The sequence below is a fragment of the Callionymus lyra genome, chromosome 6, assembly GCF_982586985.1.
Source record: "Callionymus lyra chromosome 6, fCalLyr1.hap1.1, whole genome shotgun sequence".
Classification (NCBI taxonomy): domain Eukaryota; kingdom Metazoa; phylum Chordata; class Actinopteri; order Syngnathiformes; family Callionymidae; genus Callionymus; species Callionymus lyra.
Genome location: NC_141823.1, coordinates 35,048,261 through 35,069,061, shown reverse-complemented (window position 1 = coordinate 35,069,061; position 20,801 = coordinate 35,048,261). Strand labels below are relative to the sequence as shown.

Below are 20,801 nucleotides of genomic sequence, written 5' to 3'. Positions count from 1 at the left end.
CCTTTGTGTCTGTGATATCAATTGTTACAAGTTTGTTTGTCGATATTGGTTTTATACTCACACACACATACACGCGCATTCTTATACAGGACCCAAACTGAGGACCAGGACAATTCACATTTGAAGTGTGGACCAGCCTTTCTGCCATGTTTAAAAAAAAAAAATGAGTTCAGACATGAACACTAGGGGTCCCCCTAATGCTAAAAGCCACTTTTGATACCTTTTAAGGTCAAGTGCAGACTTGTTTTTTACCACTTGACCGTTTTTTAGGGGGGCCATTTGTTAATTTTTTGTTCCAAATTTAATATTTTTATGTTGCAATTAGTTTGAGGAGACAAAGAGAGAGAATATTTATTTTGAGGTTTTCAATTAATAAATATATGTTTTAATGTAACAAACGTTACACATTTAAGAATGAATGGGGGCGGGACTAAATAAGCTTTTTACTTCTCCCGCTTTTCCTTTCAGACATGAACTGTATTATTTGAAGCAAGATGAAATGTGATGATGACGTTGTAAACTGAAATGCCCGGAATGAACAAATAAATTAAAATAATAAAAAATAAAAGAAATATATTTGTTTTAATTTATCAAACATTACACAATTAAGAAATATATGTTTTAATGTAGCAGACTTGGTTTTAAAAAGTAACTGATCATTTAGCGGTGGACTTCCACTCCCACTAGTGGCTGGTTTAAATGAGATGGATTGGTATCCAACAACGCCACCTTAGGACTTGCACCTAAAGATTTAATCCCACGACACTGAGCGTAGAAATCTCCGGCAAATGAATACAGGCCCACAAAAACAAGTACCAGAAAATAATATAATTTATTGGAGTATGAAAGACATAGCAGCGAATTAATTACGACCGAAGTAGGCTAGAAATAATCATAACTGACAACTACATAACAAACTAAGGCTTGCACACAAATGAATTAAAGTCAAAACACACAGTTAGTAATTATAATACAGAAATAAAGGGAAAACAAAAACACATTAGTAATTTTAACAAAACCACACATTGACGTGACAGAAATAATGATTATAGGCACAACTTCAATCGAAAACAAAATCTCTGCTGTGAAAAAATACAACAAGTGTTAAACATGACCAAAAGAACCACAGGAAATATTAACACAATGTTAACACAAGATATACATCGCACAACTGTAGCTCACACCTACAAAAGTTGAATAACCAAAACAAAACTACCTAAAGAACTTTGTGGCAAACAGAAAAACGAAGATATAAATTAAGCTGTGAGGCGAAACCAACACATATATACATTGGAAAAACTACTACAAACTGTCATCAGTGAGCAGAGAAGCAGAATGAGTGCACGAATGCTCCTTCCCAGGTGCAAAACAAAAAAATAGACTCAAGGACTCATTCATTCCTCGGGCTATTAAATTGTACAATTCTGAGTTTGGGGGCAGGAGTGGAGTAAAAGTATCATGATGTTCTGTTCTATGTTAATCTTTGTATCCTTTGTCTTCGTTATTTTTCTTTGATCTATGTTCTTTATCTTTAGACTTAGATTGTATCATCTTGTTCTTTCTCTATATTTCTCTTTGTTCTTGTTCTTATTTTATTTTTATTTATTTTTTATGAAAAATTCCTGTATTGCTGTGGCTAATTGGAAAAAAACAGTTTTCAATCAATCGATCAATAAAGTACCTTGGAATCTAACAACCTTGGGTGACTCATGCATTTGACTCTTGAAGTAGGTATAATTACTTTTTCAACAAGCGTGAGGACTGAATAAAAATATTAAAGTAAAGTGCACTCTTGGATCAATTTTATTGACAATGATTTTGAAACTTGTGAATTGATGGTATCAAAAAATAATCCAAGAGTGCATGTCTGATCAGTCATCCTGAGAGTCAACTTTATTAATGCTCTTCTCTCCCTCATATTCCCTCTTTCCTGTAGAGAACATTAGGAAAACTTTAACTCCTGTTTGGCTTCCCTCCGGTTCTTATTAAGTACATCATTTATTAACATCCCTCCTGGACCTACGAGCCAAAATGAGTTATTGGTCTTTCCCAGGAACTCTCCGTTCTTCAATAAACATTCCTTGACGCCTTTGTATAGCCTTCTTGTCCATCTCACCCTAGCCCTTTTGTTTTCTTCTTTTTGGTTTGACACTGTCTAGAATTGGAGGACAAACATATCGTTAAACATTCAGCAAATGATAAGTAATGTAGACACATGATTAAAAAGTAAACATGTCTGAACTGCAGGGACCAACATGAGAACCTGTTACTGAATCAAAAATACAAGTCTTTCAGTGCATGAACTATTTTGTTACTATGGAGGGAATACAGATAACATGTCTGCTGCAGATGTCAAAGGTACATTTTGTTGACAATGGTTTTCTCGGTTATCAAGTTTTCCTCACAACTAAAATGAATTCACATGGACTAAGAAGACAACCATGTGTTTTGTCATTTTTCTAGTATTATTGCTCAGTACTATTGATAAAGGCCTACAGAAGACAACTATTGCACATTAACAGAAAGACCATAACAGCAATGACGATAACACTCTATTCTATTAAGGGTTACGTCCCACAAAACTAAAGATTGAGTGTACTAAGGTTCTTACCCTTCAATTTGTCGGTGCCTTGCTCCATTGCAAACAGAAGCTTGCTGATTTTTGCAATCGAAATTGTTCTGTCCGTCTGCCGGTAGAAGTCCCGGTGCACTATAATGTCATGCCCCATGAACTTGGCTACTTGCTCCAGTTCCTGTTTTTCCAAGAGGTATGGATTTTCTCCATCATCTTCTTCTCAACAACACAGCCAAGGACTCCTTAATTCTCTCTGTGAATAAAACAGGCATCTTCCGGCCACTCTTCCCCCGGATTTTATAAGCTTGCTCATTTCCTTCTCCAGAGGTGACAACCTTTGAAATATGTCTTTATTTATTGGTTTAGCAATTGCCGTTTCATAGGTCTCTACTGTCAAGCGAGAGGCTTCTCCTTCAGGACGTTTATTAAGAATAATTAACTGAGCCAAAACAGTCTCATTTAAGATTTGAAATGCTTTCAGATCGAACTTCAGTTTCTCCCAGGCTTCATCTTCCACCATCCTTAGATGGTCTCTGAGCGTTATGATTTTTTTTGTGAGTGGAATGTCATCATCCTTGTTCCAATGTTTTTCTTGTATTGTTTTGTGGGCACCAACTGAAACAAGATTTTTCCCATATTTTTCTAAAAGTTCCAAGAATTTTTCTGCTCTCTGCTCCACTGCACTGTCCATAAGTGTCCAATCAAAATGTCCACAGAACCTTTTAAACAGAATCCAATTTTGACTGCTGTGGATGGTTTTCCGAATTCTTTTTTTCCTGGACTGAACTCTGTCAGCTTCTTGGTCACTTTAAAAATGAATGGAAATTTTGATGAAGTGCACAGATCCACAGGAAAACACAGATTATTGTCCAGATCTTTTGCAACAACCATGAATCGGCAAAATTCAATCTTTTAATAATGTATTGATGTTCTGATTTTACTCTTCCATGTTTGGCATACAATCACTCTGGACTTGAAAGGAAACATAATCCTGCCGCATATTATTTATGATGTCCTGACAGCCACCTGAAGAACTGGCGATTGGTAGAAGACGTGCTGCGCAACTCTGAATTCTTCTTCTTTCCATGACTGTCATGTTGTGTTTAAAATCTCCTTTGTTTCACAGCTTTTCAAGGAGAACTTTCCTCTTTATTTTATCCAACTGGAAAACTGAAGGTGTAAGCAACATCTTTCATGTCACTGTGCTTTCTCTCTAGGTGCCTTGCAATCTGCTTCATATAATATATAGAATAGTGCTTCTTGTCCCATAAACACTTCCCATCTTCTCTTTTTGTGCACGTTTTTACAGAGACACTTTTTTCTTTAACCATTTCATTTATTTACTTCTTTTTTTTTTGTATTTTCCAATAGCTTGCTTCCTCCAACTCTGTAGCTAGGCTTGATTCATTTTCACTGGACGATGATTCAGCTTCTATTGGAGCATAATCTTGTGTGTGTAAAAAGTGTACTACCTGATTCAGAAGAGTCTTATTCTCCACTGCTCTCACCCAACTGTAAGCAATGGGCACAACTATAATCAGAAAAACCACTTCCACACAAATTCACTCGAGTATATTTGATTAAATTAGGGCTGCACAATATTAGAAATATGTACGATATTCGATATTGGTGTCTTGAATTGCGATATCGATATTATTGCAATGTTTTTTTCCTTCACTTAAAAATTTTGCCACGAGTACAGTAGGGCAGTTTTTTTTCAACCTTTTTCAAGCCAAGGTAAACTTTTTCCGTTGAAGAAAATCATGAGGCACACCACCACCCAAAATGTAAAAAAATGGTAATATGTAGATCTCTTTTTATGACTCCACATCAACAAATCCGTCCAATAACCATTTGATTGACATACAAAGCAGCCAAGCTAAGCTCTCTTCTCTTTTATTTACAGATAAATAATGTTTTTTGACTAATTATGTAAAATTTGATATTTTCCCTCGGCACACCTGAGAATCTCTCAATGCACACTAGTGTGCCACGGCACAGTGGTCGAAAAACTGCTGTAGAAGAGGTCTGGGGGTTTAGAGAAGGAAAATGTTTAATTTTGCACTTCGGTGCCTACATGATCGTAGAAAAATATCACTTACAACGTTCAGTTTCACAAGGCTTGCATCGGTTTCCTGCGAAACTGAGCGACATCAGAGAGGAGCGGCCGGCGTGTTGCGATATCACCAAATCAATAATAAATCCCACCTCCTTGTACACGAACACATAAATGTTTATAAATGACCTGATGATAACAACTTAATTTATTAGCATACGTATACATATATATTATTTGACACACTTCAAAACTTTTCTTAATTTCCGACCTAAATCCACCTTGTAATCCTTCCCCGTGTTGGGATGAGGATAATCCTGTGTATTGGATCAAAGTAATCTAGATCCTACTAAAAGGTGTTTAAATAATCAAACAAAAGGTTTGATCCAGATTAAAACTAGGATTAGATTAAATAATCTATTCCCATTTCATAATCTTTCATTCCCTTCTGAACAACCCGTTTTCAAGATTGAATAAAATCCAATCAACAGAATCAAATGACCTTTGTTCAATTGGCCTATTATGACCACGACGACTTGAAATTGAAGGAAATTTTCTCAAACTTTGATACATGTGGCACTCATATGTACGTTGGTCTTGATGAGCTTTCAGACACAATTCCCCCTGTTGGTTTTCTGCTTTATGCTACATGTCAGAGATTTGTTTTTGCTCTATTTTTTAGTTAGATTTTGCCTCTAGCATTGAGAATATGGATTAGTGCTGAGCCCCAACACCCCCACATAGTACACATTTAAACTGATAGAATGAAATCACTGCATTACACAACAAACATTGAACAGTGAGGCAGCAGATGTTCTCAACATCACTGGAGTCCGTTTCCAAACTCACAATCATTATTTTGTGTTAAATTGTTGTTTACTTCTCAGTATTATCTTGATCTTTAAAGTATGTACTTGTTTGAGTATTGTTTTGTTTGTTTAAGCGCTTCGTGACCTTGTACTGGAAAAGCGCTATATATATATATATATATATATATATATATATATATATATATAAATAAATATTACTTACTTACTTACTTACTTAAACCAATGAAAATCACTTGATTCACACAAAAAAGATTTTCACTTTATAGGGAACGTTCAAACCTCAGAGGAGGCTTTGATCATTTTACATCTGCAGGGAACTCCTCTGTACGGTCTGTTAGTCTGGTGTGGCGAGTGTTTGATTCAATGGTGTGCTTAGGTGGTCAGTGTTGTGTTTTATGCTGTGGTGTGCTGGGGTGGGAATAATAGAGGAACTCTAACAGGTTGAGGGCTGGCTCTGTGGTTGGCATGAAGCTGGACTCACTGGTGACAGTTGAAGAGAGGAGATCTTTGGACAAACAAACAAACATGGATGATAACAGTCATCCCTGAACACTGTCATCAGTGAGCAGAGAAGCCGAAGAAGTGGAAGGCTGCTCCTCAAAATTTGATGGATGACCTTGATAACCCCGCCTCCTATGTCCCAGAATCTCAACCATTTTTGTCACCTTCTTAAAACATTGTAACAACCTTTTCCAACTATTTTTTCACACAGCTTTATGCAAAGCCTATCATCCCCAAGTCACAAAATCCAGTATATTTGAGGCCTGAGCAAGTCATACTTGAGGCAACGTCACCTTCCTTGTCTCCATCAGCGAACAGGCATAATCTAAGATCCATGAACTCTCTGAAGAACAATGGGTTTTACATTACTCTCCCCTCCAACACCAGTTACAAGGTCTTTAAAGATACCGCCTACAAGCGATGATTTTCGTGTGGATTTAGCAAACAAATTGAATTGTTTGGAAGATGGTAGGCGGCATTGACGGAAATAATTTATAATCACTTGCAGACCAGAAGAAGAAGCTTATTTTTACTGGAGACCTAAACCATCTTAAAACACTATTGATACTCAAGAAGGAATAGGAATTGCAGGAACACAGTTGTTGTCAATGATGAAGGTGATAATATTTTTCCAGCTTTTGAAAACATCCTCAATAACACAGAACAATCTGATAGGACCCTGGCTATGAGCGAAAAGATTGAATTTACTGTTCAGATCGTAAAGAACCACAGAGGAGGAAAAAAGAAAACTATAAAAGACTCTTGATTCAGTAATCCTTGCTAAAAAGAAGCGACATCTCATCTTGGTGGATAAAAGAACAGATCATCTTTGTTTTGCCATAAGCCTGGCACATCTGTTGGACGCAAAACGTTCATATGAAGAGTGCGTCAAACAGGGATAGGATTTCACTGAACACCCCCCCCCCACCCCCATTTAATATCAACCATTTAATCTTCTGATGGCAATTACACTTCCATACAAAAGTCTTCTCTGTGCCGTTTATGATCTCTGCATGAACCATGAATACAGGGACTGCTGCCACACTCGTCCACCTGGGAATAACATTATGGTAGTTTGAATCCCTCAGGACATTGACAGTGAAATCCATTCTCTTCATCCACACACGTGTCTCTGTTGCACACGAGCACTCGTCGATCTCCACGTTGCACTTGGGACTTAACAGATAGCAAAAACAAGTGAATCCGCTAATTTGACGAAGCTAATTACGAAACACGCTTGGTATGATGTTACAATTCACTTTTGGCCGCTTGCTCGTTCTCCTTAATCAAATGTGGCACTACTTTTAAAATACCACATTTTGATTTGTTTTAATGATGTTATCTTTTCTTATTTATGACCAATGTTGGTGTAAAAGTATCAGCCACAAAGACCTCATAACCTACAAGGATCTAACCGAGATTGCTTGTTTTCTGATGAATAGTACCTTGTAGCGTTGTGTCTTTCGCGAACGATTCGTTGTGACGTAACACTGTTGTAATTTGGCTACCGTAATTCTAAAACTATGAAGCGCACTTGAAATGTTTAATGTCAACAGTGCGATTCTACCCCCAATTGTGCTTAACGACCTCGATCCACTTTGAGGTCGTACACGGTGACCATAATCTGTAAAAAAAAAAATGCTTCATTTGTATTTTTTGAAGCTTGAATTGTTCACGCATCGCGGAAGTCAAGAGGCTCTCGCGGATTAATACATGCTTAAAAGGTCCTGTAAAAGTGACTATATTGTATATTTTTAGGTGTTTCAACTCCATAATGTTGACATTGTTTTATGAATGAGTAAAATAAAGTCTGGATGTGCTATTTCGTTTGATCCTCTTTATAATCCGGTGCGCTTTTCTATGAAAATAGAACCTTTCCTTGAGATTGCGTTTATGGACATATGTTTTCTTTTTATTTAGCTGCGATTATGAGCGTCTACGTGACGTTTGTCAAGAGTAATCGCGATCCTGCAGGGGTGACGTCACACACGCTAATAAAAAGGAGTTTAGAAAAACACAAATTGACAAAGTAATGATCCAGTTCCTTATAAATGTTCCTTGTTTATTTAACTTGAAAAACGCGCATTTAATCTGTATTTGAACTTAATTTTTTACACAGCTCAGACGTAGAATCTGATCGTACACGGAATGTAGAGCCGTCACACCACAGGAATAAAACTTATATAAATATTGTACAATTGTAGATGTGATTATATAAATACCTTGTTCAGTTCTGTAGTTTCAGCGTCAGGTAAAAAGTTTTCAAACTTCAAACAAACACGCAACTTCCTCCAAACCACGGATGTTGACGTCACTTGCTGTTACTCGTCTCAGAGTCTGACGTTCCCCTAGTATCTATGTAAGAAATCTGGTGTCCATCGGTGCAAAAATGAGGGAGAGGTTATCATTCTTCTGTCAAGATGATCTCTGAGTGTAACAGAATAAGCAGACCTGATTTTTCAGGAATGGATTTGGGAACTTTTTTTCTACTTGGACCTCAGAGCTGATGTTTGGATATGTTATACTAGACTCCATTCTGAGTTGAACTGTGGTGGTTTGATGTTGCTATGAACTTCCTGTGCCCCATGGTATCATGTGAAACTATGAGAAATCTGATTTTGAAGCTCTAAAAATCAACCATTATTAATTTAAATGATCTGAAACTTTTAGAGGTTCTTCATGTTCCATTTGTACACATATGTTTGAAAGCGGGTTTCTTAAGGTGCTTCCTGAAGCTACTTCCGGTTTTGGAAGATTTATCATTATGGTCCACCAGCATATGATTTTAGAGGTGTCAGAGGTCACACAGACCAAGTGTCATATGTCTGAGGGTCACAGAGGTCAAATAAGAGTAAAAGAGCAACAGTCATAAAAAACATGTTTTTGGCCCCAGTTCATTCCCAGTGGCCCCTGTGGGTCTAAAAATGAGCATGATAGTTCGCACTAGCCTCAATATCAAGCCTCTGTTAATTAATGTACATGTTATTGATTACTAATGTATGATTATGTATGTACTTATGCAATACATATTATTGATTACGTGTGATCATAGACGCAATTTTTCCAATAGTAGTAAACTTTTAACTTTTGACACTGGATAAGCTATTAACTGGAATATGAATATTGTACATGAGCTGCTTTTTATCACCCTGTCATAATAAAAGATATGAACTGTGATCATAAAAACTTTATTTTAATTTTTTTAAGCATTCATTGGTATCAATTATAGGCATCTCTGAAGTTACAACTGCAATGATCATGTTGGGATGAATACTATGGGAGCATTATTCAAAATTATATCAAATTGTGTACAGGTTTCATATCAAACAATTGTTCACAGATCATCACAAATGTCACGAGTAACCATCAGAGTGAATCTGCACGACGTTGATGGTCTCGTCCTCAGCGAATACTTGTGTGTAGTAGTTTCTGGTCCAAGTCATGGCTCAAGTGACGTCATGACTGACTTGCTGCTGCTCCTAAAATGCTCTGAAGATCCTTCAAAGCCTCACCAGTCAAGCCCATGGTGCATCTTAAAAGAATAAGACAATAAGAATGAGCAGCTGTAATTGGACTATTTCTGTTCTTCACTTGCTAAATAAACTCTTACCTTGTTGTGACGCTGCCATGCGAGACATCTCTTTAAGGGAATCACAACGACTTGACAGGGACTTCCAGTCTTGGTTCATCTCTTTCTCAAGAATATTTCACTTCCTGCCGTCGCTTTACTGCCATAACAACGTCGAATCCTCTTTGTCCGAAAGTCAACAGAACCTGGAAAACATTGTATTAATGAAGTCGTATGATTCCGATCATTTGAAGTGTAAAATCTATTGAAAAAGATTCTTCAGTCTGGTACCTACCACATTTCCAACAACAGAAGCCAGAAAACCTTGTCAGTGCGTCCTGCCACAGAAATGTATTTATCATTATTACCAAACATGACTATTTTAATGACCAAAGTGTGTATGATGTAACCACCTCACCTGCTTTTGACATGTGTTGACGCCTTCCACCTCCGATGGTTAGTCCAGCACCTGATATGTAGCACTCCATCACACCTAGAAAAGAACATAGAATTGCATTTTAGATTATTTCCATGATGGGATGTGCTGTAGCTTTACAAGTTTGTGTTCACTATGCTTACAAATATTACTTACTCACTTACTTCACATTTGAAATCATTTGGCAGGAACCACAGAGAGAAAGGTTTCATGTCAAGCAGGTCTGGAGTTCTGGGCAGTTCTTGCAGGTCACTTCCATGCAAAAACAAAACTAAAACATAATAGTGCTCCCTTTTAAATATAATAAATCAATAAATTCAAGCACTTTTACTTGATCATTCAGAGATAAGCTATCCATGTTTCCTTCATCCATTGTTTTATGGTGTTTCTATCTGGTTTACCTCTTTATGCTGGAATTTAAAATAGTTTTCATTATTATTTTATATATATTAATTAATTTAAAGAAAACTACAACAGATCAAATCCCTCATCCAAAAGGGTTAAAATAAATGTATACTTATATAATTAAATTAAATATGTTATCTGTATTAATATGCGGAAGTGATAAATTAAATCAATATCTTGAATATTAATAAAATAAATCACCTACCATGACCTACCAATATAGCAAACTTTTTATTGGAATATAAATATATTTTCGTCCTTTCAAAATAACAAACAAAATACGTGTGTGAGTTACATTATAATTTAAAAAGCTAAGTTTTAAGCAAACTAGCTCTCGTGTTAGCGCACCACAGAAAGTTACATTACACGCGATGAAACCTTATTTCTGAGTCGACTTAAAGCAATAATTATATCTTACCTCAATAGATGAGTGACGTGTACCTGGTTCAGTCAAGTTACTGCACAAACGTGAGGAAAAAAACGCATGTTCTGGGACGAGTAACAACAAGTCTGAAGTCAACATCCGGAGGTTTGGCGGATGTTGCATGGGCGGCAGTTTGAAAATTGTGTTCCATGGCGCTTTTAAACAAACAAGCACAATATCTCATTTTATTCCTGTTGTGTGATGGCTCTACATTCCTGCACGATCAATTTATTAGCGTGTGTGACGTCACCTCTGCAGGATCGCGATTAATGTTGACAAACGTCACGTAGACGATCATAATCGCAGCTAAATAAAAAGAAAACATATGTCCATAAACGCAATCTCAATGAAAGATTCTATTTTCATAGAAAAGCGCACCGGATTATAAAGAGGATCAAGCGAAATAGCACATCCATACTTCATTTTACTCATTCATAAAACAATGTCAACATTATGGAGTTGAAACACCTAAAAATATACAATATAGTCACTTTTACAGGACCTTTTAAGCATGTATTAATCCGCGAGAGCCTCTTGACTTCCGCGATGCATGAACAATCAAAGCTTCAAAAAATAAAAATTAAGCATTTTTTACTAATTTATGGCCGTCTTGTATGACCTCAAAGTGGTTTGAGGTCGTTAAGCACAATCGGAGGTACAATCGCAGTGTTGACATTAAACATTTCAAGTGCGCTTCATAGCTTTAGAATTACGGTAGCCAAATGACAACAGCAACGCGTCACGTCACGTTACCATGGCAACAACGAATTAGGAGACGCGTCAAATGTAACCCGGGTCGTTTGAATCCGACATCAGGGAGTACTCTGTATATTACTGGGTGACCCGGGTAGGCTAAAACCGACGTTTTTGTCCCCCCTGTAACGTCACCTTAGGGACGCCAGGGGGAAATTGAACGGCGTAGGACGGTATGACATCTCGGGTGTGAGGACGTGTTGAGCTACAAGACCAAGTGATTTGCTCAAAAGAGAAATGGAAATAAAAGACATCAAGGAGTACTTTTTGATTGACTCAAGGATTGTCCTAGGTAACATTAACAACGATAAAAAGGCAGTTTCATGTGTTTGTAGCCAACCCAATCACGCAGATTAAGTCAAGTTCTGACCCTGCGCAGTGGCATTACGTTGCATCAGAAAACAACGAGCTGATCATGCTTCATGTTGTATCTCCGCGACGGAACTTGTTATGTCCAATTGGTTTACAGGGCCTGACTTCTTGTGGCAGAAGGAACTCTCTAAGGAAGAAGAAGTTAAGGTGGGAGAGCCATGTTGTGAAGATCCAGAAATAAAAATAACACAAATTTGTACTCAGAAGGAGCGATCTCTGTCAGACCGTCTTCAAAGGTTTTCTGACTGGAGAAGAGCTATTAGGGCTGTAGCAAGATTAAAGTCGTTTGCAAGACAAGTGAAAGGTCTTCAAACAAGATCCAATGCAACTGTACTGCCCTCCTTGCAAGGGTATGCAAATCGACAGTTCGCTCACTCCTCCCTGACAACACGACTCTGGAGACCTTCTCTTGTTCCACAGGTTTAATACTGTCAAAGAAGTGTGAAACTAAAACATACAAAAAAGGACAAATCAATTGATGTGTTCTCAACACGTAAATAAACAAATCATTAATCATTGATTCTTCTTTTAAACCTATTGTTTGCACGTTTTAGATTGAAATGTAACATATGCAATGGTTGTTTACCCATATAATCATGAATTGACTGATTTAACACAAGTGTTAGGCCAAATGGCGAATTTGCATGCATTCCTATGTAGAACCTATGGCTGTTTGCAATAAACACATAAACTTAACAATCAAGTTCCTAAACTTCTAAATTATGACAAAATGATGTTACACAATAACATATAAAACATTACATACCAACGATGCTTCAACAAAACCAAGGATGCTTGCAGATTGCAGCAGATTATTACTCATTTCACACCATGAGAATTTGTGGTACTAACGGTTTTACTTCCTGGTTGAGGTCACATGACTCACTGGAGAGCTCGGTTCTCTTAAAGAGACACTCACACTATTATCACTATGCTAAACAGAACACTCCCCGTCTGGCGTAATTACACGCCACACAATGCACTTAGAACAGTCCTTAACTGTGTGGAGGGAGAAGAAGCACTATTTCTGAGATAGGCCTAAGGAAAAGTGAAGAACCTCCTTCTTTGTACACCTTAACCTCGACCTTTCGGACCTTTCCGTCCTTGCTTGGGAAAGCCTGTGTTATTAGTCCAAGAGGCCATTCGTTCCTTGGAGTTTGAACGTTCTTCAGGAGTACGACACTGCCGGGTTCAATGTTGGGTTGAGTTGACAGCCACTTCCTGCGTGGTTGCAGTGTTGGAAGGAACTGTTTCCGCCATCTGTCCCAGAAGGTGTTCGACAGGTGTTGCACCTGGCGCCACTGGCGCTTGAAGAGGTCTGCAGCTCCGAACTCTCCAGCAGGTGCTGGAACAATGTTCACCTTGTGAGTGAGCAGCGCAGCAGGTGTCAAGATGAAAGAGTAGTCAGGGTCAGTCGTCACAGGAACCAGCGGCCTGGCATTGATGATCGCTGCAACTTCGGCCATGAATGTTGTCAGGACTTCATGTGTGAGCTTGTCTTTCATTTGAGCAAACATTGAGTCAAGGATTCTTCTCGCCAGCCCAATCATCCTCTCCCATGTTCCACCGAAATGGGAGGCGTGAGGAGGATTGAAGGTCCACGAGCAACCTCGATCTGACAGGTGAGTTGTGACTATGGCGCTGTCAATGTTGGAAGGTATTGCAAGTTCTTTGCAAGCCCCGATGAAGTTGGTCCCTCTGTCCGAGTAGAGGTGTTTGACTGGCCCACGAACAGAGATGAAACGCCTAAGGGCATTGATGAAGGTGGATGATTCGAGAGACTCGATGACTTCGATGTGTACTGCTCTCACACTCATACACGTGAAAATCACAGCCCAGCGTTTACTATGTGAAAGCCCACCTCTGGTTCGTCGTGAGCAGATGGTCCAAGGGCCGAACACGTCTAGTCCAACATGTGTGAAGGGAGGGTCTGTAGAAAGACGAGCCGCTGGGAGGTTAGCCATTTTCTGGACACCAAGGGGAGCTCTAAGTCGTCGACAGGTAACACACTGGTGGATAATACTGCTCACTCTTCTCTTCTCACCAACTATCCAAAAGCCAGCGGTCCGAACTGCACCTTCTGTAAATAGCCGGCCCTGGTGGTGTACCTGTTGGTGGCAGTGTCGGATGATCAATGTGGTGATGTGATGAGTTCCCGGCATGACCACAGGAGTTTTCTCACACTGACTGAGGTTGGAGCTGTGAAGGCGACCGCCAACCTTTAGCAGACCATCGTCGTCTATGAAGGGATCAAGGTTACTCAAGGGACTGTTCCGTGGGATCTTCCTTTGTTCCTGAATGCACTTGATCTCTTGTCCATATGACTCCTCTTGTACTCTTTGAAGGATGATGGTTGAGGCCCGATTTCTTTCCTCAATGCTGATGTCCGACTTACAGTGATGCCAGCTTTTGCAGGGGGTGTTTCTCACTGAACTGGAGTGAAAAAGGCGAGCGATGTGCACAAGACGAGCCACTGCCCTGGTGAGTGACTTCCAACAGGAAAACTTGGCAAACCGTTGGGAATCCAGACGGTCGGAAGATGTCGTAGTACTCAGGGTGGAGGCTAGAGGCCGTATGTCTGGGTCTGAACTTGGCTCAATCAGCTCGTAACTGCTCTCGGAGGCTGCAGGGTCGGGTATGTAGAGAAACTTGGGTCCGACGAGCCAGTTGGTGTGGGCAAGTTGACCTGCAACAACGGAGCGGGTTGCGTGATCTGCCGGGTTCTGGTCTGTCGGCACAAAGTTCCACTGATTAGGGTTGGACGACCTTCTGATCCGCAGCACTCTGTTACTGACATAGACGTAGAAGCGCCTGGTTTCGTTATGGATGTAGCCCAGGACAACTTTACTGTCTGTATAGTAAGACATGTCATTGAGTTGAAGGTCAAGTTCTGTAGACACCAGGTCGGCTAGCTCTACAGCGAGCACTGCTGCACAGAGTTCCAATCTGGGGATTGTATGCTCAGGACGTGGTGCTAGCTTGGCTTTCCCCATGACAAATCCGACTTGCTTGTTGCCCACAGTATCCGTTACCTTCAAATATGCCACTGCAGCGATAGCTTTAGTTGATGCGTCACAGAACACACAGATCTCTCTTCTGTCAGCGGCTGCAGGTGACATTTTGGTGTAGGATCTGGGAATTGGCAGATGGCAGAGTTCGTTCAATGAAGCTCTCCATGTCGTCCAAGCTTCCTCCTTTTCGCGTGGCAAGTGTGCATCCCAGTCTCCACTCTCCGCTGTGAGCTCTCGTAGGATCGCCTTGCCTTGAATAGTGACTGGAGCTGCGAAGCCAAGAGGATCATAGAGGCTATTGATAGTAGATAAGACACCTCGGCGGGTGTAGGGCTTTATCTCTTCGGAGACGCTAAAGTGGAAACAGTCTGTGTGAAGGTTCCAGCCGAGCCCTAGACTGCGTTGCATTGGAAGCTGTTCGTCGTCAAGATCTTTCAAATCGCTTGCTCGATCAGAAGATGGAAAGGCTTCCATAACCGCCTTGTCGTTTGCTGCGATCTTGTGCAGTCTTAGGTTGGACTTGGAGAGTGCATCCTGAGTTCTTTTCAGCAGACTGATGGCAGCCTCGGCTGTAGGTAGGGACTTCAGCCCGTCGTCTACATAAAAGTCACGCATCACAAAGCGTTGAACATCAGGGTCGACATGGAGCTTGCTTCCTTGAACAGACTGTTGGAGGCCGTGTATTGCCACTGCAGGGGATGGGCTATTGCCAAAGACGTGCACCCTCATGCGATAATCGACGATGCTTTTGGAGAGGTCGTTGTCTTGAAACCAAAGGAAGCGTAAGAAGTTTCTGTCTTCTTCTCTCACAAGGAAACAGTAAAACATCTGTTCAATGTCCGCTGTAAAGGCAACTGCTTCCTTTCTGAAGCGGATGAGTACACCAAGGAGAGTGTTATTCAAGTCGGGTCCCGTTAAAAGCACATCATTGAGGGATATGCCGTTGAATTGGGCGCTTGAATCAAACACAACTCGGATTTGCTTAGGCTTCCTCGGATGGTAGACACCAAATGTGGGTAGATACCACCGTTCTTCATCTTCACTGAGGGGAGGAGCTACTTCTGCATGGCCGTTCTTGAACATCTTGTCCATGAAGCTGAGGAAGTGCTCTCTCATTTCGGGCTTCTTGTCGAAGTTGCGCCTGAGAGATGTGAGGCGCTTCAGCACTTGAGGTCTGTTGTTCGGGAGCCGTTGGCGTGGACACTTAAAGGGCAATGGGGCTACCCAACTGCTGTTTGAGTCCTTGCACAGTCCTCCCTGCATTATTTTCATGAAGTAGGCATCCTGGATCGAGGGGGCTACTTGGTTGTCGTCTTTGGTTCTCGTGAACACGGTGCAAGCTAGGTGGTCGTTCTCACACACAGACAACTCATCTATGCGTGTTGAAGGGTGCTCGCTGACTTGGAGTCCGCTGTATTTCTCCCTGACATGGAAGACATTTGGACAGGGTTGGAAGAGTGTAGGGCGTCCAAGATCAGTGGCGCTGGTGAAAAATGTGGCAACCGTTGGTGGTGTGTGGACGTTGCCTAGACACACGTTGCCGACTATCACCCACCCCAAGTCCAGCTTCTGTGCATAGGGTGAGTTGTGAGTGCCATTCACCTGTTTTCTGACCTTGTGAACACGGAGTATGTCGCGACCCAAGAGCAACATGATTGGAGCCGCCGAGTCGACCTCTGGAATGAGTTTCGCCACCGACCTGAGATGAGGATGGTGAAGTGCTACAGTGGGGGTTGGAATTTCCTCTCGGTTGTTTGGGATGTCATTACATTCAATGAGGCTTGGTAATGGGATGCAAAACTTCCGTCGAGAGATTCCACCTCATAGCCTGTCGCTCTCCTCCCAGCCACTTGTTTTACTCCGGCACACGTTCTCAAAGTATACGGGGCACTTCGACTTGTGTCGCGGAAGATTTGAAAAAATTGGGATCGAACCAATGATCGGTTGCTTTGTTCGTCTAAGATGGCATATACTTTCCTAGCCATGTCTCTACAGCCAGATGGATAAACTTTCACGAGGCATATTTTGGAGCATGACCTCTCAGCAAGATCTCCGCCACAGACCTGAGTACACTGGGTGCTGACATGCGATTGAGATGAGGCATCCTCCCCGCCGTGCTCTGATGTGGGGTCGACCTCCACTGTCCAAGGTGCTGGCCCAGGGTGGAGCACTGTAGGATGCCTTTCGCTGCTGCATTCGGTACACTGTACTTCGGCTGTGCAGTCCCTTGCGATGTGCGATGTAGAGGAGCAGCATTTAAAGCAGACGCGATTCTCTTTGAGGAAGCTTTTACGATCTTCAATGGACTTCTCCCTGAATGCTCGACATTTGCGTAAGGGATGTGGCTTTTTGTGCAGTGGACAAAGCGCGTTGCAGTCGTCGGTCTGTGAGGGGAAATCGTTTGCTTCTAATGCTGTTTTGGAGAACACTTCAGTTTTGTGCACTGAAATGTCTCTGTGCTTGTTAGGCTTCCAAGCCGTCCTCTCGGCCCTCAAACCACTCTCTTGGTTGTTGAAGTTGAAACTTGGATCGTTCCGGACGTTTGCTTCCCGGCTGATGAAATCCACGAAGACGCTGAATGGTGGAAAGGAAATTTCGTGCTTGCGCTTGTATGATGCACCAACTGACGCCCACTTTTCCTGCAGGTTGAAAGGAAGCTTCCGCACAATTGGGTTGACCCCTCTCGCTGTGTCAAAGAAGGTAAGACCAGGTAAGTCTCCTTCATCTTTAGCCGCAAGGAGTTCACTCAGTAGATCGCTTAGCTTCAGCAGTTTTGAATAGTCTTGACTTGTTATTTTGGGAAAAGTTTCAATTCTTCTGAAGAGGGCATCCTCAATAACTTCAGAGGAGCCATAGGTCTGGTCAAGCCTGTTCCATACCATGTCCAGTCCTGCATCAGGGCGGTTTATGTGGATTGCTCTGATTTGCTCCACATGTTCGGCTGAATCATCGCCTAGCCACTTCAGCAGAAGATCCATCTCTTCACTGGACGTCAGATGTAAGCCATGGATTACAGACTGAAATGACCGTTTCCAGGCCCTGTAATTCTGTGGTTTGTCGTTAAACTTGAGTAAGCCTGTAGTTATAAGCTCTCGTCTAGCCAGATATCTCACAAAGTCACTTGTATTTGGATTGTCGAAATTTGGATTTGAATATGCTGCATTAAGGGAATGACCATTTTCCAATGACCAGGTGCGGCCATGCCCAAATTGAACTCTGTTGCTATGAGTGTGCTCTTTCGTGAATGTATGGGACTGCTGAGACATCTGGTGATGGAGCTTTGGTGCACTACTGCCCTGGAGTGGTGTGAAGGGCTTGGCTTCAGGTTTAAGATATGTAGTTGGATTGCTAGCACTAGCCTCAGGCTTTGGCGGTAGGCTGTTTTGTTGTGTTGCTGCACCACAGCGTTGGCCTTGGCTGATGACGTATTCTTTGGTGCGCTCAATGGGTTCTAAAGGAGGCATTTCCCAGAGCTGGTTGTTATTTGTGTCTTTTTGCAAATCAGCGGCTGCTTCGAGTGCTTCAGCTTCAGCCACTGCTGCAGCTGTTTCCTTTTTGATGTTGAGTATTGAAAGTGATGCTTCCAATTTGGCTTGTTCTAGCTTTAACGTAGCCTCCTCTTCAGCGAATGCGAGGCGTGCTTTGGCTGCTTCTGCTTTTGCCCGTGCTTTAGCAGCAGCAGATTCTGTTGTTGATGATCTTGATCGCACTGAAGTGCATGACGCTCGAGACCGTGTCTCCCATGTCACTGCTTCATCCGTCATTGTTACTGTCAATTATGATGAATTAGAACAATACTTGCTGTGTTGATCGCCCACTGGCTGCGTGTGACGATGTCTGTTCAGCTCCTCTTGCTCACACTGCGATGCCTTGATTGTTGAGAAGCCGTTGTTTCACTGTACTGCCCTCCTTGCAAGGGTATGCAAATCGACAGTTCGCTCACTCCTCCCTGACAACACGACTCTGGAGACCTTCTCTTGTTCCACAGGTTTAATACTGTCAAAGAAGTGTGAAACTAAAACATACAAAAAAGGACAAATCAATTGATGTGTTCTCAACACGTAAATAAACAAATCATTAATCATTGATTCTTCTTTTAAACCTATTGTTTGCACGTTTTAGATTGAAATGTAACATATGCAATGGTTGTTTACCCATATAATCATGAACTGACTGATTTAACACAAGTGTTAGGCCAAATGGCGAATTTGCATGCATTCCTATGTAGAACCTATGGCTGTTTGCAATAAACACATAAACTTAACAATCAAGTTCCTAAACTTCTAAATTATGACAAAATGATGTTACACAATAACATAAAAAACATTACATACCAACGATGCTTCAACAAAACCAAGGATGCTTGCAGATTGCAGCAGATTATTACTCATTTCACACCATGAGAATTTGTGGTACTAACGGTTTTACTTCCTGGTTGAGGTCACATGACTCACTGGAGAGCTCGGTTCTCTTAAAGAGACACTCACACTATTATCACTATGCTAAACAGAACAGCAACTACAACTATATAAGAACGACTAGAGGCTGAACGGTTGATAATCCAAGTCGTTCAGTTAGAGGCATTCAGTAAAGAAATCTGTTGTCTGAAGCAACGGCTAGGACTTTAAAGGCACAAATCAAAGGAGCCGCATAAGATAAACCTATTCATGATTAGTCATGGCATCATGCAAGGGGGAGACAGATTGACGCGAGCAGCTATTCATCCCCATGTATCCAGCAATTTTACCAAAAAGACATTACATATCTTGACTGGTAATAAAGCATTACCACGAAAAGGTCAAACATCAAGGTCGTGGAATGACCATCATTGAAATACGTTCCAATGGCATTTGGATTTTGTGATGTAGTAGTGAAGTTTCATCTTTAATCTTCAAATGCATTCAATGCCGGAAACTCAGAAAGAGCTATCAAGAACGAAAAATGACCTTCCACCAGAGAGGATGGAAGCCACTTCTCCATTCACTTACAGTGGAATGGACTATTTCTGGCCATTTAATGTTAAAGACGTAAGAAAGGAAATGAAAAGATATGGACTTTTATTTATCTGTCTCGGTCCATCCACATTGAAATGTTGGATGACCTTTCCACAGATGCCTTCCTAAATGCATTGCGTTGCTTTATTGCAATGAGAGGCAGTGTGAGTCAACTTCAATGTGATCAAGGCACAAACTTTGTGGGTGCACGTAACCAGTTCCATGAACTGATGAAAGGAATGGAGCAAGAATGTGTGAAAGAATTTGGATGTACCTGTCATGAACCAACCAGCTGCCAGTCATATGGGCGGTGTCTGGGTGAGGCAGATATGTACTGTCAGAGGTGTGCTCACATCTATTTTGGACCAGTCTGCTGGAAGATTGGACAGAACTTTTAAACAGATCATTTTAACGATCCTGTAGGACTAGAACCCCTAACTCCTGACTAGGAGTTAGGGGTTCTAGATTTTGACAATTAAGTCATACATTATTGCACCACCTCCTGGAGAGTTTGTGAGTGAAGATCTCTAACTTATAAAGAGATGGAAAAGGGTTAAACTCTTGTCAAATTTTGGAACAGATGGAAGAAGGAGTACTTGTAAAATCTACAACAAAGATGAAAATGGACTCCTATACACGTCCTCCTCCTGTTGTCCCTGATGCATCCAACAATGGCAGTCAGCATTCTTCTGGATAAGACTGGTCTCGGAGTTGTAGCAGAAGTCTGAAGTATATATGCTGAAGAGGAGAGTGGCCAGAACTGTCCCCTGAAGTGCTCCTGTAGTGCATACCACAGTGTCAGACGTGATGTTCTTCAGCCTGACATACTGTGGTCGATCAGTGAGATAGTCCGAGATCCAGGAGAGCAGGCGAGGG

General features: G+C 41.1%; 1 protein-coding gene across 1 annotated transcript; it reads right to left on the bottom strand.

Annotated features, from left to right (window-relative positions):
- Positions 1-10,590: 10,590 nt before the first annotated feature.
- On the bottom strand, positions 10,591-19,343 carry LOC148078930 (uncharacterized). Its single transcript, XM_087794000.1, has 4 exons — positions 19,266-19,343; positions 16,969-18,946; positions 12,687-16,630; positions 10,591-12,367 (listed from the first exon to the last, which is right to left on the bottom strand). Exons 2-3 carry the CDS (start codon positions 18,693-18,695, stop codon positions 12,916-12,918), a joined length of 5,442 nt encoding a protein of 1,813 aa, XP_087650126.1. The 5' UTR covers positions 18,696-18,946; positions 19,266-19,343; the 3' UTR covers positions 10,591-12,367; positions 12,687-12,915.
- Positions 19,344-20,801: the final 1,458 nt, after the last annotated feature.